The sequence below is a fragment of the Eumetopias jubatus genome, unplaced genomic scaffold, assembly GCF_037043125.1.
Source record: "Eumetopias jubatus isolate StellerSeaLion01/CBP00866 unplaced genomic scaffold, mEumJub1_p1.0 scaffold_8, whole genome shotgun sequence".
Lineage (NCBI taxonomy): Eukaryota > Metazoa > Chordata > Mammalia > Carnivora > Otariidae > Eumetopias > Eumetopias jubatus.
In genome coordinates, this window is record NW_028274814.1 from 89143533 (window position 1) to 89165366 (window position 21834).

General features: G+C 38.3%; 1 protein-coding gene across 1 annotated transcript in view; it reads right to left on the reverse strand.

Annotated features, from left to right (window-relative positions):
- Positions 1 to 221: 221 nt before the first annotated feature.
- Positions 222 to 21834, reverse strand: part of TAFA2 (TAFA chemokine like family member 2) — a 116809-nt gene continuing 95196 nt past the window's right edge. The window contains exons 2-4 of the mRNA XM_088025727.1: positions 4444 to 4596; positions 3228 to 3352; positions 222 to 407 (exon numbers count right to left, since the gene is read on the reverse strand). Of these exons, the coding sequence (XP_087881853.1) occupies positions 222 to 407; positions 3228 to 3352; positions 4444 to 4596 (464 nt within the window). The remainder of the gene's footprint in view (positions 408 to 3227; positions 3353 to 4443; positions 4597 to 21834) is intronic.

The window sequence follows — 21834 nt, forward strand, 5'->3', positions numbered from 1 at the left end:
CTTTTGTATTATATAATTAGAGTATAATTATGTGCTCTTTCACACTGGAAAGAGTATTCTTTTACTAATGACTCTGAAAAGTTTATTATTTATCTTTGAAAATGAGTTTGAAAGCAAAGGGCTCTCATGACTTTTCCTTTCTTTCTTTTTAACTTTGGAGTTCTTTAAAAGTAATACAATAGATGGTTACAGAGGTCATAGGCAGTCATAAGTTTCCACCTTTAAGGTAAGAAATAGGGTTCAGGAAACAAAGGTTGCATCCTCCTCTTCCTCCAGATTAAGTGTTTGGGGTACTGAAGAACATGATTGCAAAATACTGATGTTCCAACAAAGGTTGTCTTATTCTTTGCCTTTTCTCCCTTGTTGGGACAAATAGAAAATGGATCAGAATAATAAGCTTCCTGAATCTGGTACAAAGAGAGAAGGGGGGTATAATTCACATTTATAGTAGGAAGTACAATGTAAATTCCAAATTAGTTTTAAATGCGGAATTCACCCAGCCCATAATCTGTAGCCAATTCTGGAAAGTACCACCACATCTCAGCTGAGGCTAAGCAAGTCTCATCGCTGTTTTTGGCTGACTGCTTTTTTTCTAACATTCGGCTTACCAGAGCACTCCAGATTGAATATGGGCAATTAAAAGGAAGGGTGTACATTATTGCAAATTTTAATAATTTCTCGAGCCATTTTGCTTGCAGTCATAATCCCACAAGACCAACATACCTTGCATAAGAAACTCAGATGACTTTTGGCTGCAAGCAGCTCTTCAGTTACTTTGTAACCTATTCATGCTTAACTTCTGGACTTTCCCCATTTGTGGCTGGAACCTGCCAAATAGGACTGCAGTGGCTGCTTGGCTTCCCACAGCCATGGCTAACTTATTTAAGCCTGGCAAATGAACAATAATGCCAATGAATCAAATAACGATCAGAATTCTTCTCGATTCCACTGCTGCTATTTATGTATGGCAGGAGCTACCTCTGTCCAACACTTCCATGGTGTACAAAGTAATACTGGGCCAGAACTATTTCAAAAATTTGTATCTCCTATACTTTTTGTACTATTTCAGTAGAGATAGCAGAACAGTAATAACCTGATGACCTCAGAAGCTTTGTTTTTTGAGGCCTCAGGGAAAAGTAGCCAAATTGTTTTGTAAACCAAAAATACACTCAAAATTGCACATAATTTTGCCTAGCCATTTGGAATACCATGATGTCTCTTGAGTTGGAAATGTCTACACAGCTTCCTACTCACCAGCAATCTTTTTCTTGTGAAGAAAAACAAAAGATAATCATTTACTTTAATTGTATTCAAGAAACTCCATCTCTCCGGAGGATCTAGATATGGTCTTCCTCACAAGTTCTCAGCCTCTCATCCATCTTGTTTAATAACAAGATGAAAAGCAGTTAAATGTGAAGAATTGCGGAGACTAAATTTTAAGTTTGGACCGCTGAGAATATGGCACAGCAGGGAGGGAAGCGGCACTTCTAACACAATTTACTGTGGGAATTTAGATCACATGGTCTTGACCTTTTCAACGATCCAGAAAGTTAAAGGTAATTTTAAAGGTCTACCTAATATGAATAGAACGGTAGGAAGCTTTCCTCACTATTACTTAAGAATAAGTTAAATTATCTAGTTTAAACTACAGGTTAAGAGATTACGTTCTGAAATGAGCCTGCTCGGTTTGAACCCTGGCTTCCCTGGTTCATTAGCTGTGTGACCTTGGGAAGTCACTGAAGGTTTTGAAACTTTGGTTTACTCATCTGTAAAAAGGAGATAATAATATTATCTTCCTCACTGGGCTGTTAAGAGGATTAAATGAGCTCATTCGCATGAAGTACTTTGTTCGGTTTATGGCATATGTTTTAAGTATCCAATAAATGTTAGCTTCCTCATGTCCACTGAAGTAACAAAAAACAGAGTTTAGTCGTAGAGTGCTATTTTTTTTTTTTAATTTGCTTCAGAATCTCAAATCTTCAGTGAATTTCCATGAGTGCTATTTTGGACTAAGAATTTATAGTGTTAGGGAAGGAAATATTTTCATGCTATAAAAAACCTATAAGGAAATTTCATATTGCCAGGATGTTTTTAACAAATCAATATGGTTTATATCATGTGCTAACTGAATAATACAATTATTCTAATTAACTGATCATGCACTCTGTGGGTTTGGGAAAAGTATGTCACCATTTAGCCAACAAAGAGTCATGAATAATTTGACAAAATATGAAGTTATTGTTTATGCTATTAGAAACTTAGTTACTTTTGTGTATGTCTGAACAGTCAATTCACTAAACATATTATTCAGCAAACTGAATTATATATCTGATAGGATTTAAAAATAATGCTTTTGAATATGTCCAGAGAGGTTTAAAAAAAAAAAAACTGCTATTATTAAATAATGTGGTAAATTAATCAGTCTCTGGTTTTGTTACTTTTTATAAAATATCATATCATTATTCTGTTCTCGTCCCCAATTAACCAATTCTGATCAATAGTCTGCTTTCCCCTAAAAGCAAATAGCAAAACAAGACAGAACTTTCGTTTGCTGATTCTACAGAAAATTTAAATTCTGCCAATCCAGAATATCCATGGAGCTAATTAGGAAAGCAAAGAATAAAGCTAACCATTTTTCACTTCTCTCCCATGTCCCAGAAGTCAATCAGTGCAAGCTGAAAGACGTCATTGTCTGAAGAGTATTCTTTTCGTATTGACTGAGATTTAGAAACTCCTCTCGGTAACTCATTACAAAGTTAACCATTAGAAAACCATTTATTGACCCAGAAATCCGGAAGATCAAAATAATTACTTTCATAAAAATGAAAGACTCCTAGTTGCGAAATTGTACTGAGTCATATGTAAAACAAATTATTTTTCCCAGAATATATTCAAATTATTGTCCATTAGAAGAGTAAGGGATTGAGGTCACCTTCTCAGCATTTAACATGCATCCTTGGGGGGTTTCACATTACTGTATTTCATGAAAGAACACACAACATTAATTTATTAAATAACATGACAGTTGATGGCAATCTATAGAAGATGCTATTCTGGGCAAAAAAATGTGCTATGAAAAAATGAATTAGGAAGAAAATGGGGGGAGGATGTAGTATGGAAAACTATACTCTTCATTCTACAACCATCATTTAACGATGTTATTGCACACGTCCATGCTCTATAAATTCAGAGACATGTTTGCTTTCCCAAGCTGGCTGTCCACTTACCCTAGTTGTTTTCACTTTATTCCCAGAGGAACAGCTCCACCCTTTCCGATCCGGAAGAACTTTACATTCCTCTCCCTCAAGACATGGCTGCATATGGCACCACCATTTCTGTTCCACTATTGAAGCTACAGGAGATTAAAAAAAAAAAAATCAATTCAGTGTTTTCTATTGGGCTAGTTAATTCTCTGCGTGCACATTTAAAGAGGAACAAAGGGCACCGATTTTTCCCACCACTAGGTAGATTGGGCTTTGAAGCATGCTTCCCTTTTTGCCCACAGGGGCTAAATCTTTCTAGATATTCTGACTAAAAGAATTTGTATTTTCTATTTTAGTTTATTGTGGTAAGAACACCTAACATGAGTTCTACCCTATTAACAAATAGTATTGTTAATTAAATGCACATTATGGAAGGATTTTTTTTTCATGTGAACGTACAGGCTTCATGAAAACTAATATATTGGAAAGAAACTTATGTAAACATACACATGCACTGATTTACCTAAACATAAAAGAAAATCAACCTCTGACCAGTTTAGAGTCAATGTAATACTTCCCACAAGTAGGCTAAAATTAGGAGGATACTAGAGTTAATGTAATTTTTTTTTTAACTGTGGGCAGTAACCATCATCAAGGAATGAGCCATGCTAACAGGAATATTTAAATTATTATTTATGGTAACAGTAATTAAATAGATCCATACAAAGATGTATGTCCTATTGTAATTAGGTGAACCCTCCAATAAAGAAATTAATATTTTGATGGATCTCCATAAATATCAACATTTCATGTGAATTCAAGGTACAATTACAAATTCGCTCATTTGTATGGTGCTTATTTTTTCATTCTTAAGAACCATCCATGGGTTTAGGTCACCATACTGTTTAATCCTCTATTTTCATCTCTCCTTTCCCAATTAATTTACACACACATGCCCTCCACAGGTAAATCAGTATTTCATGGAATCAAAGTAAGAAATACATGGACTTGTTGGAACCTCACTAGAATGCCTTTTATTACAAAACTGCATAAGGTCTTAGACCTTCTTCAGGAGGATTTTAGATTTCAGAATGCCCCCCCTAAATAAATAATCTCATCAACCACATGATTTATGGAATGGTCCCTCAGGACTGACCACAGTCAACAGCATTATAGTGGAGTTCCAGTTCTAACCAGTCCCCAGCTACATGACCACCATGAGCAATGGAAGAAGTCGCACCATCCACACAAGATGGAGCAGCTCGCGTGGTGCCTGCCACCTGCCCAGGGAAGCAGGAGCACTTGACTGTCTGTGATCGCTCTTCTATCTTGTTCTTATTACAGCATCTGTGGAGTGCCACCACCTCGCAAGTGCCCGTTTTAACATGGTGAGCTGCACAAACAAAAGAGATAAGACAACACTGAGAAAGTTTTGGCTTCTCCCCCCCCTTTTTAATTAGAAGTACATTAAATATAGCTCTATAAGGGATCCACCATGCATGAAACTAGAAATACAACGATGCTGACTCCATATGCAGATTTGATTTCTTTTCTAAATGTGCAAGGACCATTTCTGTCAGTAAATGCTTGGTGAAGCAGGAACAATTAGTGACCAGATTAGAAAGAGCTGTTCGAACAGTCTGAAATATAGAGACAATATGTGGCGCCATCAAAAACATACTTATTTGCATATGACTTTTTTGTCCAACATGTTAATCAAAGAAAGGCTAACCCCTTGACAAGGCGCCCTGCAATGGGGCTAAGAGCAGACCTCTTCTCAGAGTGGGGGAGGGCTAAGGTTACATTGTTCTTCTAGGGGTAAGTGCAAAGGTCAGACAGGGGACCTCTTTTCAGAAAGCAAGGAGGTAAAGGGTGGAACCCATCTCCTCAGTATTCCTCTGCCCAGTTTCCCTGGGAATGAACTAATTGGGAATTCTTGAAATTGCTGCCATTTTCCTGAAAGTCCCAGCCAGTTTCAGTCCTGAAAATGTTTTCTTCCCATATTGCCTTGAGGGAACAACTGCCACCAATAGCCAACAACTGTAGCCAGAATGTGGATAGATTTATATCTGGCCTGGGAGCCCCAGCCATAAGCTGTGGGGCTCCCCCCACCCAGCCCACTAACCTGGCAGAACGGTTTCTGAATGCTTTGGGTGCTTGAGACTTGTGGACCTCACTTATCACATTATGATAGGGTTCTAGTTTGCCTTTATTTTTTTTTTTTTTGGCACCATTTCATCTTCAGAGTATTAACCCTACTTTGAAACAATAAAGCAGAAGTTTCATCTGCTAAAAATAAAAAGTTTAAAAACAAACATTAGTTGAAACACTATGCTTTCAGAAATTTAAAAAATGTGATATAAAAACCAGATCTGAAATTGTTTAACGTTATAAACATATCAAGGCCCATTTTGTAAATGAGATCAGTACATCATGTATTTATATTAATCTTCCCCTTGGGGATGAGTATCACTGTGCAGAACTCAGGTTAGACAGCTTGCTTAGATTTTTCTTGTAAGAGAAAACAAATCACACATTGTCCATCCCTCCATGCGAGACCAAGAAACGTGGGTGTGACATATGGCTTTGACATGTGATCCTCAAAAGAACTTTCAAGAAACAGAAACCATTTCCATTGCCACAGAGATTTTCCTGCCACGGTAGATACAAATGGGGATTTCTCTATGTTTGACTCAAACATAAGGCTATCTCTGTAGAAAGTTTAAAAACTTGAGAGCCAGACTTCTTTCTTCTTGTGCTCTAGAAAATATTTTCTTAGCTAAGGATGATTCAGTTTGGTTTAATTTATTGAATGCTTTGCATTATATCATACAAGTCAATATGCTGACTTTTTGTACTGCACTGCACTTAATCACATTTTGATTGAGTCAATACCACACCTCAGGTATGGTTCTGAGTATTGGGGATATAACGATGAAAAGGAGGGACATAGAGTCTGCCCTCAGCTCATATTCCTGTGTAGAAAACAAATTATAAATACCTGTTAATGATTAAGACAATACTAGATTTTTAAGCTCCTTGAAGGAACTGCAGTAGAGTAAGGGGAGAGTAATCAAACAGGGTGGGGAAGTGTATTTTTGTGAGTGTCAGAGAGGACCCCTGTGAGATAATCAGAATGATGACCTGAGTGCTGAAAGGGAAGCATCTGTTATGAGGATCCAAGAAAGGAAGAGCATTCCAAAGAGAAGGAGCAGCAAATGGTAGGGAGCTGAAACGGAAAAATGGGTGATGTGTTGCCAGGACAGCAACATGACTAGTGTGGCGATAGTGCGGTTGAACAATTGAGAGGTCTAGCGAACTGTGTCCGAAATGTGGGGAGATGGAGTAGGGGCTGGTATGCTGAATAAAGGGACTGGATTTTACTCATGTCACAAGGGAAACAGTCTGGGTGGATCTGGTATCATCTCATTAAATGCTTTAGAAGTTTGCTCATACCGCTCTTTAAAGAATGGATTGAAGAAGCAAGAGTGGGATGAGGGAGACCGGTTATGAAGAGGTTGCAAGAGCCTAGAGGATAAGGGATGGGACTTAGTCTATACTCACAGCAGCAGAGTTGGGGAGAAGTAGCAGGTTAGGAATATTCCCCTGTAGAGCTGGTTTGACTCGCTATTGGAGTGAACATGAATTCAGAGAGAAGGAGGAATTAGGATTACTCTTCAGCTTGTCCTGAGTAATTAGAAGTGGGTGGTTCTGCAAACTGGTGTTTGCCAGAGGGAGAGGTGGATGGGAGTTGGATAAAATAGATGGAGAGCACATTAATCATGATGAGCACTGATCAACATGTAGAATGGTTGAATCATTATATTGTACACCTGAAACTAATATAGCACTGTATGTTAATCATACATGAACTGTGTGTGTGTGTGTGTGCGTGTGTGTGTGTGTGTGTGTGTGTGTGTGTGTGGTGGTGGTGGTGGTGGTGGTGGTTCTGGCAGATAGAGAAGGCCTGGGAATGGGGAGTTTGGCAGAAGCTGGGTTGGGTTAAACTATCTGTAGTTCTTGTTGTCAGTGTTAAATCTGAGACTATTACAAGGTACCCAGGTAGCAATGTAAATCAGGCAGCGACATTTATGAAGTGGAGCTTAGGGAAGAGATTTGGGCTGCAGATACGCACTTAAGAAATCCAGGCTGATAGGTGATATTTAAAACCACAGACTAAACCACATTACCATGGAAAGGCCGCCAATAGAGAAGAAGGGAACGAATAGTCCAGAACCTCAATCTGAAATGGGGGAAGCCAGTAATAGAGACTGGCAAGGAGCAGCACATGAGGTAAGATAAAAAGAACATGGAATGAAAGCATGGAAAACCAAAGAACAAAATGTTTCAAGAAGAAGGGGATCGATCAGCTGTGGTGAGTGCTGCTGAAAGGTACAATAAACCAAGAAAAATCACTGTCCCTTAAAAAAGTAAGATCATGTACTAATTAAGAGCATAGCCTTTGAAACCAGAGTAGCTGGGTTCAAATCTGAGCTCCCCCTAATAGCTGTGTGACCTTGGGCAAATTATTTAGGATATTAATAGTACCATCTTTATAGGGTTGGTTTGAGGATGAAATGAGTTAATGGGTATAAAGTATTTAGAGCACTGCCTGCCTCATAGTAGGCCCTCTGTGTTAGCTATTCTTAGCATTTGATCCAGTAAAAATCATTTCAGTGGCATGATGAAAATAAAAGCATGATTCAAGTAAGTTTATTAGAGAATGGGATGTAAAACTGCAATTATACAAATTTCTTCCAAGAAGCTTTACTGTTAAGGGAAGAAGGAAGTGAGCAATAACCAGAATGAAGCATGGTATCAAGGGAATCTTTTTTAATGAATGCCATAAAGGCATGCTTGCTTGCTGGAATGATCTGGTAGAGAAATGCACAATATAGGAAAGAAAATGGGTAATTACAAAAGAATGTTCTTGAGAAGGAAAATGGAATTGAGATTCAGGGCACTGGGGGGGGTTAACAATAAATTGATGGAGAAATAATCCATTTTAACAAGAGCGAAGGTGGGATGTGTAGCTATAGAGGCAGGTAGGTGTGAATGGATTAGGTGGTGAGGAGAGGAGGCAGTTTCTTATCTGACTTCACCTAATTTTGCTATGAAATAGGAGAGATGTTTGAAAAGAAAAGGGATATAAAATAGGTCTCTCAGAAAGAGGCAAAGTACATTTCCTGGGAAGGAGTAGTAGGATGCCTGCAGGGAGTTGGCTGGTACACACTGTAAACTCCAGAGGATGGAAAAAGATGAGGGATTTCAGAGCAGAATGGAGATGAACATCTCTGTGATGATGACTGGGGATGCTTGGACCTCTGATAGTGATTTGGGGAAAGAAAGATGTACATCATGAGGTCAGTCGTACAAGTCTTTGGATGGAAACCAGGCTGGAGACAAGAGATTATTAGGGCTTCTTCAGATACTGACGCTGTTCAGCCCAGCACTGAGCTGAGACAGCTCCGGGGACAGCCTGAGGTGGCGAGGGTTCTGCTCTCTTCCAGAGGGTTCTGTTTTCTCCCAATGCCAGGAGCACACAGTGACAGTCCACTGACCTCTCCCCTGGGAGGAGAGGCACTATTTTAGCATCCACGAAGGCCATTTTACTATTTGTTCTAAGGAGATTTTATCGTACATTGGAAAGGAATAGGGGAAAACTCGGCATCGGGTTTCCCCTTCCCAATGTCAGTATCAAAATTCATTTCTACTTTTACTGACAAAAATATAAAAGGATAATGCAGTTGTGGTAGTCATTGGTAAACATTAGTGCTGTTTGCCAAATATTTCTGGCTCTCTCCCTTCTGGACACCTGGTAATATTGTACCTCTTCACCCCGATCATTAACCTTTGACGTGATCATGTGACTTGCTTTGGCCAATGAAATGAAAGCTAAAATATTAGCAGTCACTTACGAGCAAAAGCAAAGGATATCAGTTTGTGTGGCTGCTTTAAGAGCTAGTGTGTAATTCACCACATTTTTCCTACCAGCCCAAGCAACCAAGTATGTTCTTGATAGTGGAAACTATATCGACCTGAGTCTTCAAGTGAAGAGACATGAAGCAGAGTTCCACCAACTATGATGGACTTCTGAGTGAGAAATAAGCCTTAAGCTGTAAGCCTCTAAAAGTTTGAGGTGGTTTTTTTTTCATTTTTTTTTAAATTTTTTAAGAGGTGGTTTTTATTACTGCTTCAAAACTTAGCCCACCCTGAGGACATAGTAGTACTTTCTACTGCTTCCTAGATTGTATAGTAGGATTTATTTTTTCCAAACGCATTAATTGGAGGATAAGCCAATGAAGCATGGTATCTCAAAATATATCATTCTAGCTTGTGTGAGTCAATGCAAAATGAATATTTAAAAGAAAAATGTTTGGGATGTCTGGGTGGCTCAGTCGGTTAAGTGTCCTGCCTTCAGCTCAGGTCATGATCCCAGGGTCCTGGAATCAAGCCCCACATCGGGCTCCTTGCTCAGCAGGAAGCCTGCTTCTCCCTCTGTCTGCCGCTTGCCTGCTTGTGCTCTCCCTTTCTCTCTGACAAATAAGTAAAATCTTCTTTAAAAATTAAATAAAGGAAAATGTTTATATATTATATAATTTAAAGGATTGCAAAGAGTTATTCCACAATTGGATAATTACTTTGGCTAAGTTTGGTATGTGAGGACTCTGGTGAAGAAAGTATGTTTTCTTGTTTGAGGAAAAAGGAGGTAAGAATGATGCCTGTATGGTATAATGAAGAGGAGGGTAAAGTAGGAACTGCAATGGGAAGGCTGACAGACATGCCCTCCCCTTCAGAGCACATGGCACTAAATGTGAAAAGATTAATAATAAAGCTGACCAGGAAGAGCAAGCCTGATAGACACAGGCTTTGCTGCCTTGACTTTCTCTTCATTGAAGAAAGAAAAGAAAATGTACAGACATACAGGTTGAGTTTCCTGGTGAAAAATGGGACTTAGTAAAAAAAAAAAAAAAAAAAACTCTCTCGGCCTCTGTTCTTATTAAAATTGAAGTTGTAAAGCTTTTTTTGTGGAGGAATGAGAGAGGGATAATTAACCTTTTTAAAATAGAACAGATGATAGGCAAGTAGATGGATGAGTAATATTATCCTCAAAGAGTTTGAAGGCATGGGCAGGAAGAATATTGACTTCAGTATGTTTTGATATATGCCAAGTGAAACCAGATACCTCAAAACAGAGAAATGAATCTTCTAGCAGAATTTAGTTCACCTAAGCATGGCATACGTAGACATATGTGTAGTTTTCTTATTTGTCTGTGTATCTTAACTTCTTAGGATAACCAGATTCTTGTAGACAAAGTAATTTTTCATGTAAACTGTTCAGCATATGGTATGTATTTAATAAATGGTAAACAAGCAATTTAAGAAGGTAAAACTAATTCCCATGGTTTTCCTTTAAAAGGTTAATGAGACTGAGGAAATTCCAGCAGTTACTACAATTCTCTATATGGATTCAGACAGAGCTCATGATAAACTAACCTAATCGAATATTAGGGCTTTCCAAATTAACAAAATAGGCTTCACAGACAGTTAGCATCATATTAAAATGATGCAAGACCCCCTGGAGAAGATTTAAATGAAAAAAGAACAAACAATTTTCCTCATGTCACAATTCCCAAGTCACAAACAAACCAACTAAAACCACCTTTCTTCTATTCTTCTATTTTATCCTCCCTGGATGTGATGCATAAACACCAAGGGTTGCCCCCTACATTTTTGTGAAAGGATGCTAGAGACACAGAGGTTTTATTCTTATGAAAATGGGGATACCAAGTTTTACCCAGCTCTAATTGTGGCCTTCTGGGATTATTACCCTATGTCTCATTTCAACAATAGGATTATTAGCCTTTGCCCCCAGAAGTGAGGCCTAAGATACTGCCTCTTAGAGGAACCATGAGAGACTATGGACTCTGAGAAACAAAGTGAGGGTTCTAGAGGGGAGGGGGTGGGGGGATGGGTTAGCCTGGTGATGGGTATTAAAGAGGGCACGTACTGCGTGGAGCACTGGGTGTTATACGCAAACAGTGAATCGTGGAACACTACATCAAAAACTAATGATGTAATGTATGATGATTAACATAATAAAAAAAGATACTGCCTCTTAAACCATGTCTCAAGATTTCTGAAAGTTTTCTTTTTTTTTTTCTCTGAACGTTTTCTAAAGCTACTGTGACTGGTATATTCTGATATGAAGTCCTATAAGGCATTTTAGCAAAATGTTTGTTGTTTTCAACTGCTTTTTCACTGACTGAAAGGAACTTCTCCAGAGGGAAAAATCTGAATTAAGTAACATTTGGTTCATATGCTTACATAGATTTTTAAAAACTATATACCCGCATACATAATTATAATTTTATATATACACACACACACGTATGTTTATACATGTGTTAATATGATCACATTTTATTCACCTGTGAACTATAAATACATAGGTATGAAAATTGGTACACAAGAGAATAATATTTATGCAAATCATCTCACCTTGAGTAGTGGTTGCTGGCCTTAGGTTAATAAGAACACAAAACTATGCATATCACATTCTGTACATATGAATCATTCATTCACTCTGGAAATGATGTATACAATAATGACAGCTGCTACCATTTATTGAATATTCACTGTATGCCAAGCATATGAAACTTTTAAATTGTATAACGTTACTTAAATATTAATTCTCTTTGTTTTTACTATTAATATAATTAGTGAATACAAAATGATGGAACATATAAGTTACACAAAGACATAGCTGCTAGGGAAAATTATCTACATTTTCTAAAAGTTCTAATTTCATATTTCAAAAAATCTCTAGGGGCGCCTCAGTCATTAAGTATCTGCCTTTGCCTCAGTTCATGATCCCAGGGTCCTGGGATCGAACCCTGCAGCGGGCTCCCTGCTCCACGGGAGGCCTGCTTCTCCCTCTCCCACTCCCCCTGCTTGTGTTCCCTCTCTCACTGTGTCTCTCTCTGTCAAATAAATAAATAAAATCTTTACAAAAAATCTCTATATATACTTAATTGTGTTGACATGAGATGCATGTAAAAAAATATTTAATTTGACACTTAAACTACAGAAGAGAGTAAATTCAGCATCAAGTTGTGAATTTGTTCCTACTTGGTTTCCTTTCCATTAGATTTCAGTTCTTATTTGTATTCTGATTTGTCTCACTGATTCTAAAATTTTGTTTGTCTCCGTACACTCCTATTTAATAGTTTTACCCAGCTTGACTAGCTCCCCAGAGAGTCTGCATTACACCTTCTAAGCAGAAATAAAGCATCACCTACATGCACCAATAGACATCTGAAATGCAAGCTAGTTAGTGGATTTGGGTTGCTGTAAATCACTTTGAATGGAAAAAATGTGCTGAAACAAAACTTTTTGAGACAGCTAATTTCTCACTTTAATTCATTACAATGAGAAAATAGGGCACATTTTTAGACTTTCATGCTGAAGCAATCTAATTAAAAGAAATGGTTAAAGAGCTCAATGAAATTTCAAAAGTTCACATAATTTATGAAGTCAAAATGATCAGGGAGGAAACAGCCAAGTGCAGATGACATTTTTACAGAGCCTGTTTTCTAAAGCTGCTCCATTTTTATATGAAAAAAAATAAAGTCATTGGGGGAAAAAAAGATTGTCACTAAAGGATAATAACCCTAATAATGATGGTACAGTCTCTATTAACAAAAGCAAGCTCTCAACCACAGGATGTGCCCCAGTCTGTTTTAAGAGAAAGAGGCATTACAGAAGATTCACTCTTGAGAGAATTTTAGACTCATTGCCCTTCAGCTCAATCATGAACATCTTCTACTTCCTCATTCTAAATGAGAACTGATGTTGAAGAAGGCAAATCTCACGGAATAGAGGGCCCTTTATAAACTACCAGAACTTCTGCTTGTAATTCCTGCTCTGAAAAACAGAGACTGGACAAATCAAATCCATCTGTCTGGAAATTTGAACCGAAAGTCACAGAATTGCCACGTGGAAATGGGCACGTGGCATTAGAAGTCAGGTGACTCGTGGAGAGATGGGTCTATGTCTCATGGTGGTGGGACTCCAAGGAAGCAGACAGAAGAGGGAGCTGAGCCCAGAAACAAAGAGATGTCAGAGATAAGAGAGTAGAGAGTCCACAGGCTGCCCTGGTGTTTGCCCTTCCTCCGGTCTTCCTGAAGTTTTCCAGAATTCCTGAAGTATTTTATACAAGAGGCTTCAATGAACCTCTTTTTTCCTGAGGTAATTCGATGTTGTTTCTGTACTTTGACCCAAAAATGGGCTGACTAGGGTATTTCTCCTTTTTTAAATTAAAGTTATTATTAACAAAAGCTAATTATCAGGCAGAAGCATCTCTGTCATGACTTTTAAGTGCAGGAGACAAGTTTCTACCTTCAAAGTAGGATCCAGGAAATGCACAGATCCAACAGTTGCACTTTCTACATTTCCCTCGGAGTGAAAAGTGACATTTCTAGTGATGACCCCCAAGGCCATCTCAAATTACTCAGACAGGAAAATGCCCGTTGTGCTTTTTAAAATGTTTCTAATGTCAAAGGTTTAAAAGCAGATTTTCTGCTTAATCCCAAATTACAAACACAGAAAAGATGTGGAAAATCAGAACATCCCCAATTCCTATAAACTGTGAGAGTCATGCTGTTCTTTTATGATAATCAGATTCCTGTAAGTGCCCCTTGGAGGGAGGGCAGTGCAGCCCAAGTGCTTCTTGAGGAAAATGACATGGTGAGTGGAAGAAGCAGTAAAAAGAAAGATGGGATATTTGGGCTCTCCTGCATAGTTCTCTGTCCCTGGAGAGTGTACTATGGAGTAGGTCATTAAGGTCTCTGGGTATCTTTCCTCTTCTGCAAAGTGAAGAAATCAGTTCCTTCCACTTCTAAAATTCTGTGAGTTTACAAAATGATTAATTTTCATTATAATGGGTACAGTATATTAGACCCAGCAGAAAATGAGAGTCTAAGTAAAGGATTTTTGAACTGCTTCAAACTAACAAATTAATTTCATTAAGTCACTGAGTTTAATGAGACACAGAGAAGGGAGTTTCTAAACTTTATATTTTGAATTTATTTCCTATCTGTATGAAGTTACAAATCTTAACTACACAGAAATAATCCGCACTATAAAGTCAACCTGCCTCCTTCTATTGCTTTATGTACAAAACCATTTGATTACTGTCAATTCTGTAAGAGCAATCAAGTCCAAAGTGTAATAGAGCACAGTGATTTGGGTGAGGATTCTGATGCCAGATGGTCTAGGCTCAAATCCCAGCTCCCAAAGAGAGTGCCTAACTATTAACCAAGCCTCCTTTTTTTTTTTTTTCCTTCTGGCCATACAACTGGACTACATTTTTTACTCTTTCTTGCACGTGACACATGGAAGGTAGGCAGAAGTGAATTATATTTCTTTAGGACGAGGCCTATAAAAACCTCCTACTGTGTCAGCCACTCTCCCTCTTCCTCTTTCAGACAAATGTCAGTGCCAAAGGTGGCCCTGAAGAGCCACCATCAGCCTGGATCCCTGAATGACTGTATCACGGAGAGATCCAGCCTCTGACACTAACTGGTTTCACATGCACAAGAAATAAGATGTGTTAAGTCAATGAGATTTAGAGGTGTATCTGTTACAATAGCAAGTATTAATGAATATGCAATGATATTCCTATTAATGGACTAGGAAGGAGTCAGGTATATGCAAATGCTTCTTAAGAGAATTTATACAGTGAATAAAAAGAGCAGTGGTACAGGCTGAATGTGTATGACCCCACAAAATTCAGATAAATGTTAAAAACCTAATGCCCAAGGTGATGGTATTAAGAGGTAGCAGCTTTGAACGGTGATGGAGTTTATTGCTGATATGAAAGAGGCCCCTGAGACTTTGCTCACCCTTTCTGCAATGTGAGGATACAATGTGAAGTCAACCGCCTAAAGGAGGGTCCTCACTGCACCATGCTGGCACCCTGCCCTTGGACTTCCAGCCTCTGGACCTGTGAGAAATAAAGTTCTCTTGTTGTAGGCCACCCAGTCTCTGGTATTTTGTTCTAGAGCCTGAATGGACTGATAGAGAGAGAACAAAAAGATAGGATCTGAAAAAATTATTTCAACTCTACACTTCAGCTCCCCATCTGTAAAATGATAATTATAGTATCATCTACCATAAAGGGTTGCAATGAGGATCAACTGAATCAAAATTCATAACAATGCTTATATTTGATGAAGAATAAATGTTAGGTATAATTATTATGGAGGCTAAGACAACCTTACTTAGACCCTTGAGTCTATTTATGTAATACAGGTATCTAAGAGAGAATCATCAATTTGTAGAGACTTAAAGAATAATAGAGCTAAAATCCTACCTTGCCATTTTACAAAAAGGAAATTGATGGTTAGAAAACATCTACAATTTTCACTAATTCAAGATCACAGAGCTAGAAAGTGGAAGATCCATAATTAGAACAAAAGAACTCAGCTCTCTTGATTTCCAGCTCAATGTCACTTCGATTACCTAACCCCCACATCTCTGTTCACCACATTCCTCTCATTCTACTGCCATACTCCTCCTCAATTTCCATGCCCGCCACATCTTCACTTATACTGACTTAGCTTAAGCATCTTTAGCATCTTTTCCTTGCACAACCACAAGGGGCCCGGACTGGTCTCTCTATTTGTTAGCATGTTCCCTTACACACACATAAACATATGCATTTTACTATGTAGATCTTCCTAGAGTTAAGCCCTGAGTATAAACCATTCCTGGCTCTTCATTTTTTTGTAAGATAAATTCACACTTTTGGCACAGCACAAGCATCCTTCCATAGGCCCATTTCTGACATTTCCGGCCTCAATTTCCTAGGCACTCTTGTTGCACACCCCACAAAGATCCTATAAACTATCTTTAGAATCTTATTATATCTTTGCTCAGGCTACCTACCACTCTTCAATCCTGGCCCACTTTTTACCTCCAGGAAACATCTACCCCATCTTTCAAATTCAGAACATCACAATACTTACTCTATGAATCTGTTAATCAACCCCTCAGGTAGACTGAACCACTCTGTCCTCTGATTAACACTTTTTTACTTATTTTGCAATACCTGTAACAGTTTTCTATATTTACTTTTTACATCTCTGTTTCCTTCTACTAAATTGTGAGACCCAAATTCATGATTATTCATCTCTGAATCCCCAGCTTGAGGCACAGTTTGAGATCCATAATAGAAAAATCAATATGCTTAATGAATAAATGAATAAATAAATGGTTTACTACAAGGGTTCTCAAAAGGGAAAAAAAAAACAGTAAATTTAATCATTTCTCCAAGTCCAGGCTTAGGTGAACTTATTAGAAATTATAAAAACATTTGACCTTGCTATTTTGTGGCTGTGCGTGTTTATGTGCTTAATTTGTTCTACTGGAGAGCCAAGTCAGGTTTCAGGAGGGGAGGTACACTCAGTAAGCCCCAGACTGGGAGGTGGAAAGCCCTAGCTTCTATTTTTGTACTACCATGAACTGACTATTAAATCTTTGGTAAATCGGTTAATCTCCCTACATCACAATTTATCATCTGTAAAATAAGGAAGTTAGCCATATATGACAAAAGATTTAGTATCGCGTAGTAAAGAAATAAAGTGTGATGTCAGCTAAGAGTATCTCAACCAGTAGCATTTGTACATAATAGAAGAAACTCCCAACATGGTCAATGAAAGCTTATTCATCTGAGTAGCATGACATTGTACTCTGCCCCCAGAAGACCTTGGTTTTAGTCCCAAATTGGTCAGGACAGTTCTTTGAAAAACCACTTTACTTATTTGGACTTTAGTTTCCTCAACTACAAAATTCAAAGGATCTCTAAATATCTTTTCCTCTCTAAAAATGTATTCTCTTGTGCGCTATGTAGAAATCTAGAGGGATAGAGGCACAAAAGTCATTTAATTTTAAGAGATGATTATCCCCTAAGACAAGGACAACCTTTACTGTTTCCTATATCTAATTTTGCAGATTCATAATTCTATAACCTACTGTATACTAAGAGATTTTCTACATCTGGGGTACTCTTCAAAGCTATAAACAGAAGAAATCAGTATCATTCAAGAATGAACAAAATCTTTGCCTTCCAACAAAATCTTTCTCACACATGGAAGATTTGCTTTGCTCCCAGTGATTGACATGAAAAACAAGTTTAGATTATCTTTCCTCTACACTTCAGCAATTTCCATATGGAACATCCAGGTTCTGAGTGTCACTCTAGATCAAAAGGATATAAATCTTAAGTGAAATTATTAAGGAACACTAGATGAGGCTTTCTTTTAGTTTTTAGAAGATGCTAGTAACTCTTTGAGAAATTACATGCCATACTACCCATTCACTGGATAAGGATTTTACATTGTCGTATCAATTAAGCTTTCTGTTGTTGTTGATAGCTTCTGAAAATGTCCTCTTAAAAAATGACTTTAGAATTCATTAATGATGTGAAATACAAATTAGAATAGAGAAGTCACGAAGTGTAATGAGAGGATCGCTGGTCGATGAGTTGGAAAATCTACACCTTCATTTGCGCTCCATTACTAACTAACCAACAGAGCTCTGCCAACTCATTCACACACTGAAGCATCATCCAGCACTGACTCGGTGCCATGAATTGTGCTGTCTCCCCAGAATATAAAACTAAAGGAAAAACCCTTCCTGCTTTCAAGGAGCTTAGAAGGCTGTAGAGGGAGGGCACCATATACACAAAAAGTAAATAAAGTGATAAAGGGGCCATGATGCAAAGAGCCACGGAATGTACTAAGATTTTTTTAAAAAGTCAGTTCCACCCAGTGAGGGGCAGCATAAGAAAGGAGATAGGAAATAATTTATAAAGAAGATTAAGAAATAATTTTTAAAGAAGATGATGCTTAATTTGAGTTTTGCAAGATGCCTGAAAATTGACAAGTGAAGTCAGCAATATTGGCCTCACTCAGTTTCCTGATCTAGACTACATGATCTCCAAGTTACCTCTGCTTTTAAATGTATATAATTTTATGTACATCCTTAGTAACAATACAGAAAGGTATATATTTGTGTTTTGTTTACATATGTGTACATTTAACCATAGAACATATACCATCCCAAAACCGACTGTTTGGTTTACATGTGTGTATATTTAACCATCTTACATACACTATCCAGAACCCTATATTGAAATATTTCTAATATAAAACTTTCTAAAACACTTATCTTGCTTTTTTAAACAACATCTCCTAAATGTCATTTAACTTTTCAGTATTAATTTCGGTCATGATTATAAGCATCCAGTCCTCACGTGTGTTAAGTGTAGCTTTATACAGATTAAAAAAAAAAAAAAAAAAGCCTACAAGGCATAGTGTGAAACGTAGCACTAAGTGGATACTGACCAAGTGGCGTCCCAGGAATTTATTTTCTTGAAAGCGTCTCTTGTATTCTTTTGTATTCAGGCAGCATAAAATGGACACCCCCCAGCAAAACTAATTAATGAATCAAAAGCTAAAGCAGCCCTCTGTGGGAGGCTGCAGAACGTCTGGTGCTTTCAAGGGGAAAATCTGACTGAAGCCAGCTTTTACACAGCTGTTACTGGCTGTGTGACTGAGCAAATTAACATTCAAGCTTCAGTTTCCTCGTCTGCAAACCAAGAACATTCATCCTGCTTCACATTATTGTTGGGAAGATTAAATAAGTAAGAGCAGCATGTGTAGATAGTGCTCAGTGGTTATGGGCTGTTCTTATTACCATTGTTATTACTAATCCAGAGACTCCTATTATCCTTGTGAGAACATTCATTAGGATGAGAGATACAATAGGTGGCAACGGTTTTGTTTAAGTGTAGCTAACTTAAGGATTTAGTCCTCAGCAAGTTACCTTTTTTAATAAGAATCAGTAAATAACAAATAGTTGCATAGTAGTTGAAAACACGAATTCTAGACTATTTAGATTCAGATTCTGGCTCTGCCATTTACTTCCTGCGTAACTTTTGACAAGTTCTGTGATCTCATCTCGGTTTTGCCGGCTGTAAAGTAAGGCAAAATCATAGTGCCTGCCTCATAGCATTGTTTTAAGGACTTAATTAATATATCTAAAGCACTTGCAACAGCATCTGGCCACAGTAAGTATTCTATAAATGTTTGCTACTGATAGAAATGACATTTTGCCTAACAGCGTTTGGAGAAGTAGGAGTGAGGGGGACACTGGTATTGCTGGTAACTTCTTACCTCGGGGGTTACAACATTTTCATGAAGTACCCCGGGAGGAAAAAGACAACTGAGAGAGCTCATTCTCTAGGGTCAGACAGACCCAAACTGGAAAACTGACCTATTATGCATGATTTTGCTCAAGTTATTTCACTCCAAAGTCTCAGGTGATTCAGTCATAAAAAAGGAATAGCAGTATCTACCTCATAAAACTGTTGGGAGGATGAAATGAGATCCCGAATGTAAAATGGTTACCTCTCTACTAGACTTGAGGAGATATTTTTAAAGGGCTCAACCTTAGGGTTAACTCAATTTGAAGCTCATACCTTGACCACTGCCCTGCACTGTCTCTAAGGGGCAAGGAAACTATTCAGAAAAAGTGTCAAACCGTTCTACCACCAAACCCCTCATTCACGGACCTTATTACCTCATTATATCCATCCTCCAGGGCTGGACGGTTCTCATCCAGGGCTCTTAGTGAGTGTCCTCCTGATGCCTTGTGAACACACACGGACACTTGCCACCATCCTTGACCTTGTCTTTCACGTCCGTGCCTCCCACCAACTCCAGCTTTCATTCTTATTCCCTTTCCTTCTCATGTATGATTCAATCATTCATATACTTATCAAACACCTGTGGTACGCTAAACACAGGGAAGCCAAGATCCCTGCCCTCCCAGAGAAGACAAACATTAAACAAGCCATGATGGTGGATGGTGGTATAGGGAGGGGACTGGTTCAGGACACAGGCTGTGGAATTAGATCAAGCCGGATTTGAGCCTCAGTCTTCTTGCTTCTTAGCTGTCTGTTGAACAAATTAGGTAATTGCTCTAAGCTTCAGTTCCTACTTTTGGGAAATGTGAATACCAAAGTCCACTTGTAACTAGAAGAATAACCCTCCTGTATCACCATCCATGCCCTGTCTGCCTCTGGGAATTTGCTGCTGACCAAGAAAGGAAAATAAATCATTTTACGGGTTACCTTTTGCTTACAGAGACTGGTGGGAGAGGATAACTGGCTTTAAAATGTGATCAGTTAAAAAGGAGGGAAAAAAAAAAGGAAAGTTATGTTTTCAAAGCTTTGGCCAATTTTTCTGTAATAAAAGGTCACCACCACATCTCTGTTTTTGGAGAACACAAAGCAGTGAGCTCCATGGGAGAATGAACTGTGCCTTGCATCCTTATGTGAAGCTCTGTGTTCACAGTGAACAGGGACGTTTACATATCAAGTTGTATTTAAGACAACATTTTTCTTCTTAAATTAAGCTTAAAATGTAGTCAGTCTAAAAAACACATTTTTCCCTTGGAGTAGTGGTGTGCACATGTGGGGGTGTGTGTGTATGTGTGTGACTGAGACAAACACGCAGAGAACGAGGTAATTTAATCCAATAGCACATCTGAAAGCTAGATTGAATAAGGAGGTACACCTTCACTACACACTGGGAGAGGGCCCTCAGAAGGGATCAGTGCTCAGAGTGACCAAGCTCAAGTGACCATATAATTTATTATCCAAATCGGGACACTTTTGAAAGTAAATGGATTTGCTATTAATGATTATGTTGGAATAATAGGTGTTAACCGAAGCTGTCTGGATGCAAACTGGAACATAAAATCACTGCCAATGTTCCCCCTGAACTGTTCTGCTAAAGCTTGCCCTTGCTAACTATGGTCTTATTCTAGGCTACACACCCAGGCTTTTGAAAGTGTGCTACTGTGCATCATTATGTCCTATGAACTTTCCCACTGGGGATAGGGGGAGACTAAAATCCTAGGAGAGACTTTTGATACCAAATCAATTGGTATAGGGTGCCTGGGTGGCTCAGATGGTTAAGCGTCTGCCTTCGGCTCAGGTCATGATCCCAGGGTCCTGGGATCGAGTCCCGCATAGGGCTCCCTGCTCAGCGGGGAGCCTGCTTCTCCCTCTGCTTCTCTCTCTCTCTCTCGTGAATAAATAAATAAAATCTTTAAAAAAATAAAATAAAATAAATAAAATCAATTGGTATGGAACAGGTTTTCCTACATGGACACAGGGGTCTTGTACTCTGAAAAATCAGCCACATGCTTTCTCTGAAAAGCCTAGATTGTATCTGCTGGGCTTGATGCTTTCCAGATACAACACAAGTGGTTTCCTCTTGCTCTGCATCTCCTGAGGTCCCCTTTTCCTTTATTTTGTGACTATAGATACTAATCCCCAATATGATAACATCTCTATTAATGAAGGGAATGCAGCCCGATATTATGTTGATTTGAGACAAAACCTTATAACCAGAAGTATAAATAACATTATGCTTAGAGGTGTGTTTGAGGATATCAAATGCAGAAAGTTACAATATGTCAAATCATTAAATGCAAATGAAAACAATGTCAAGTATCCCAGAACATAATGTATGTGATTCCAAGCCAGAGGGCATAT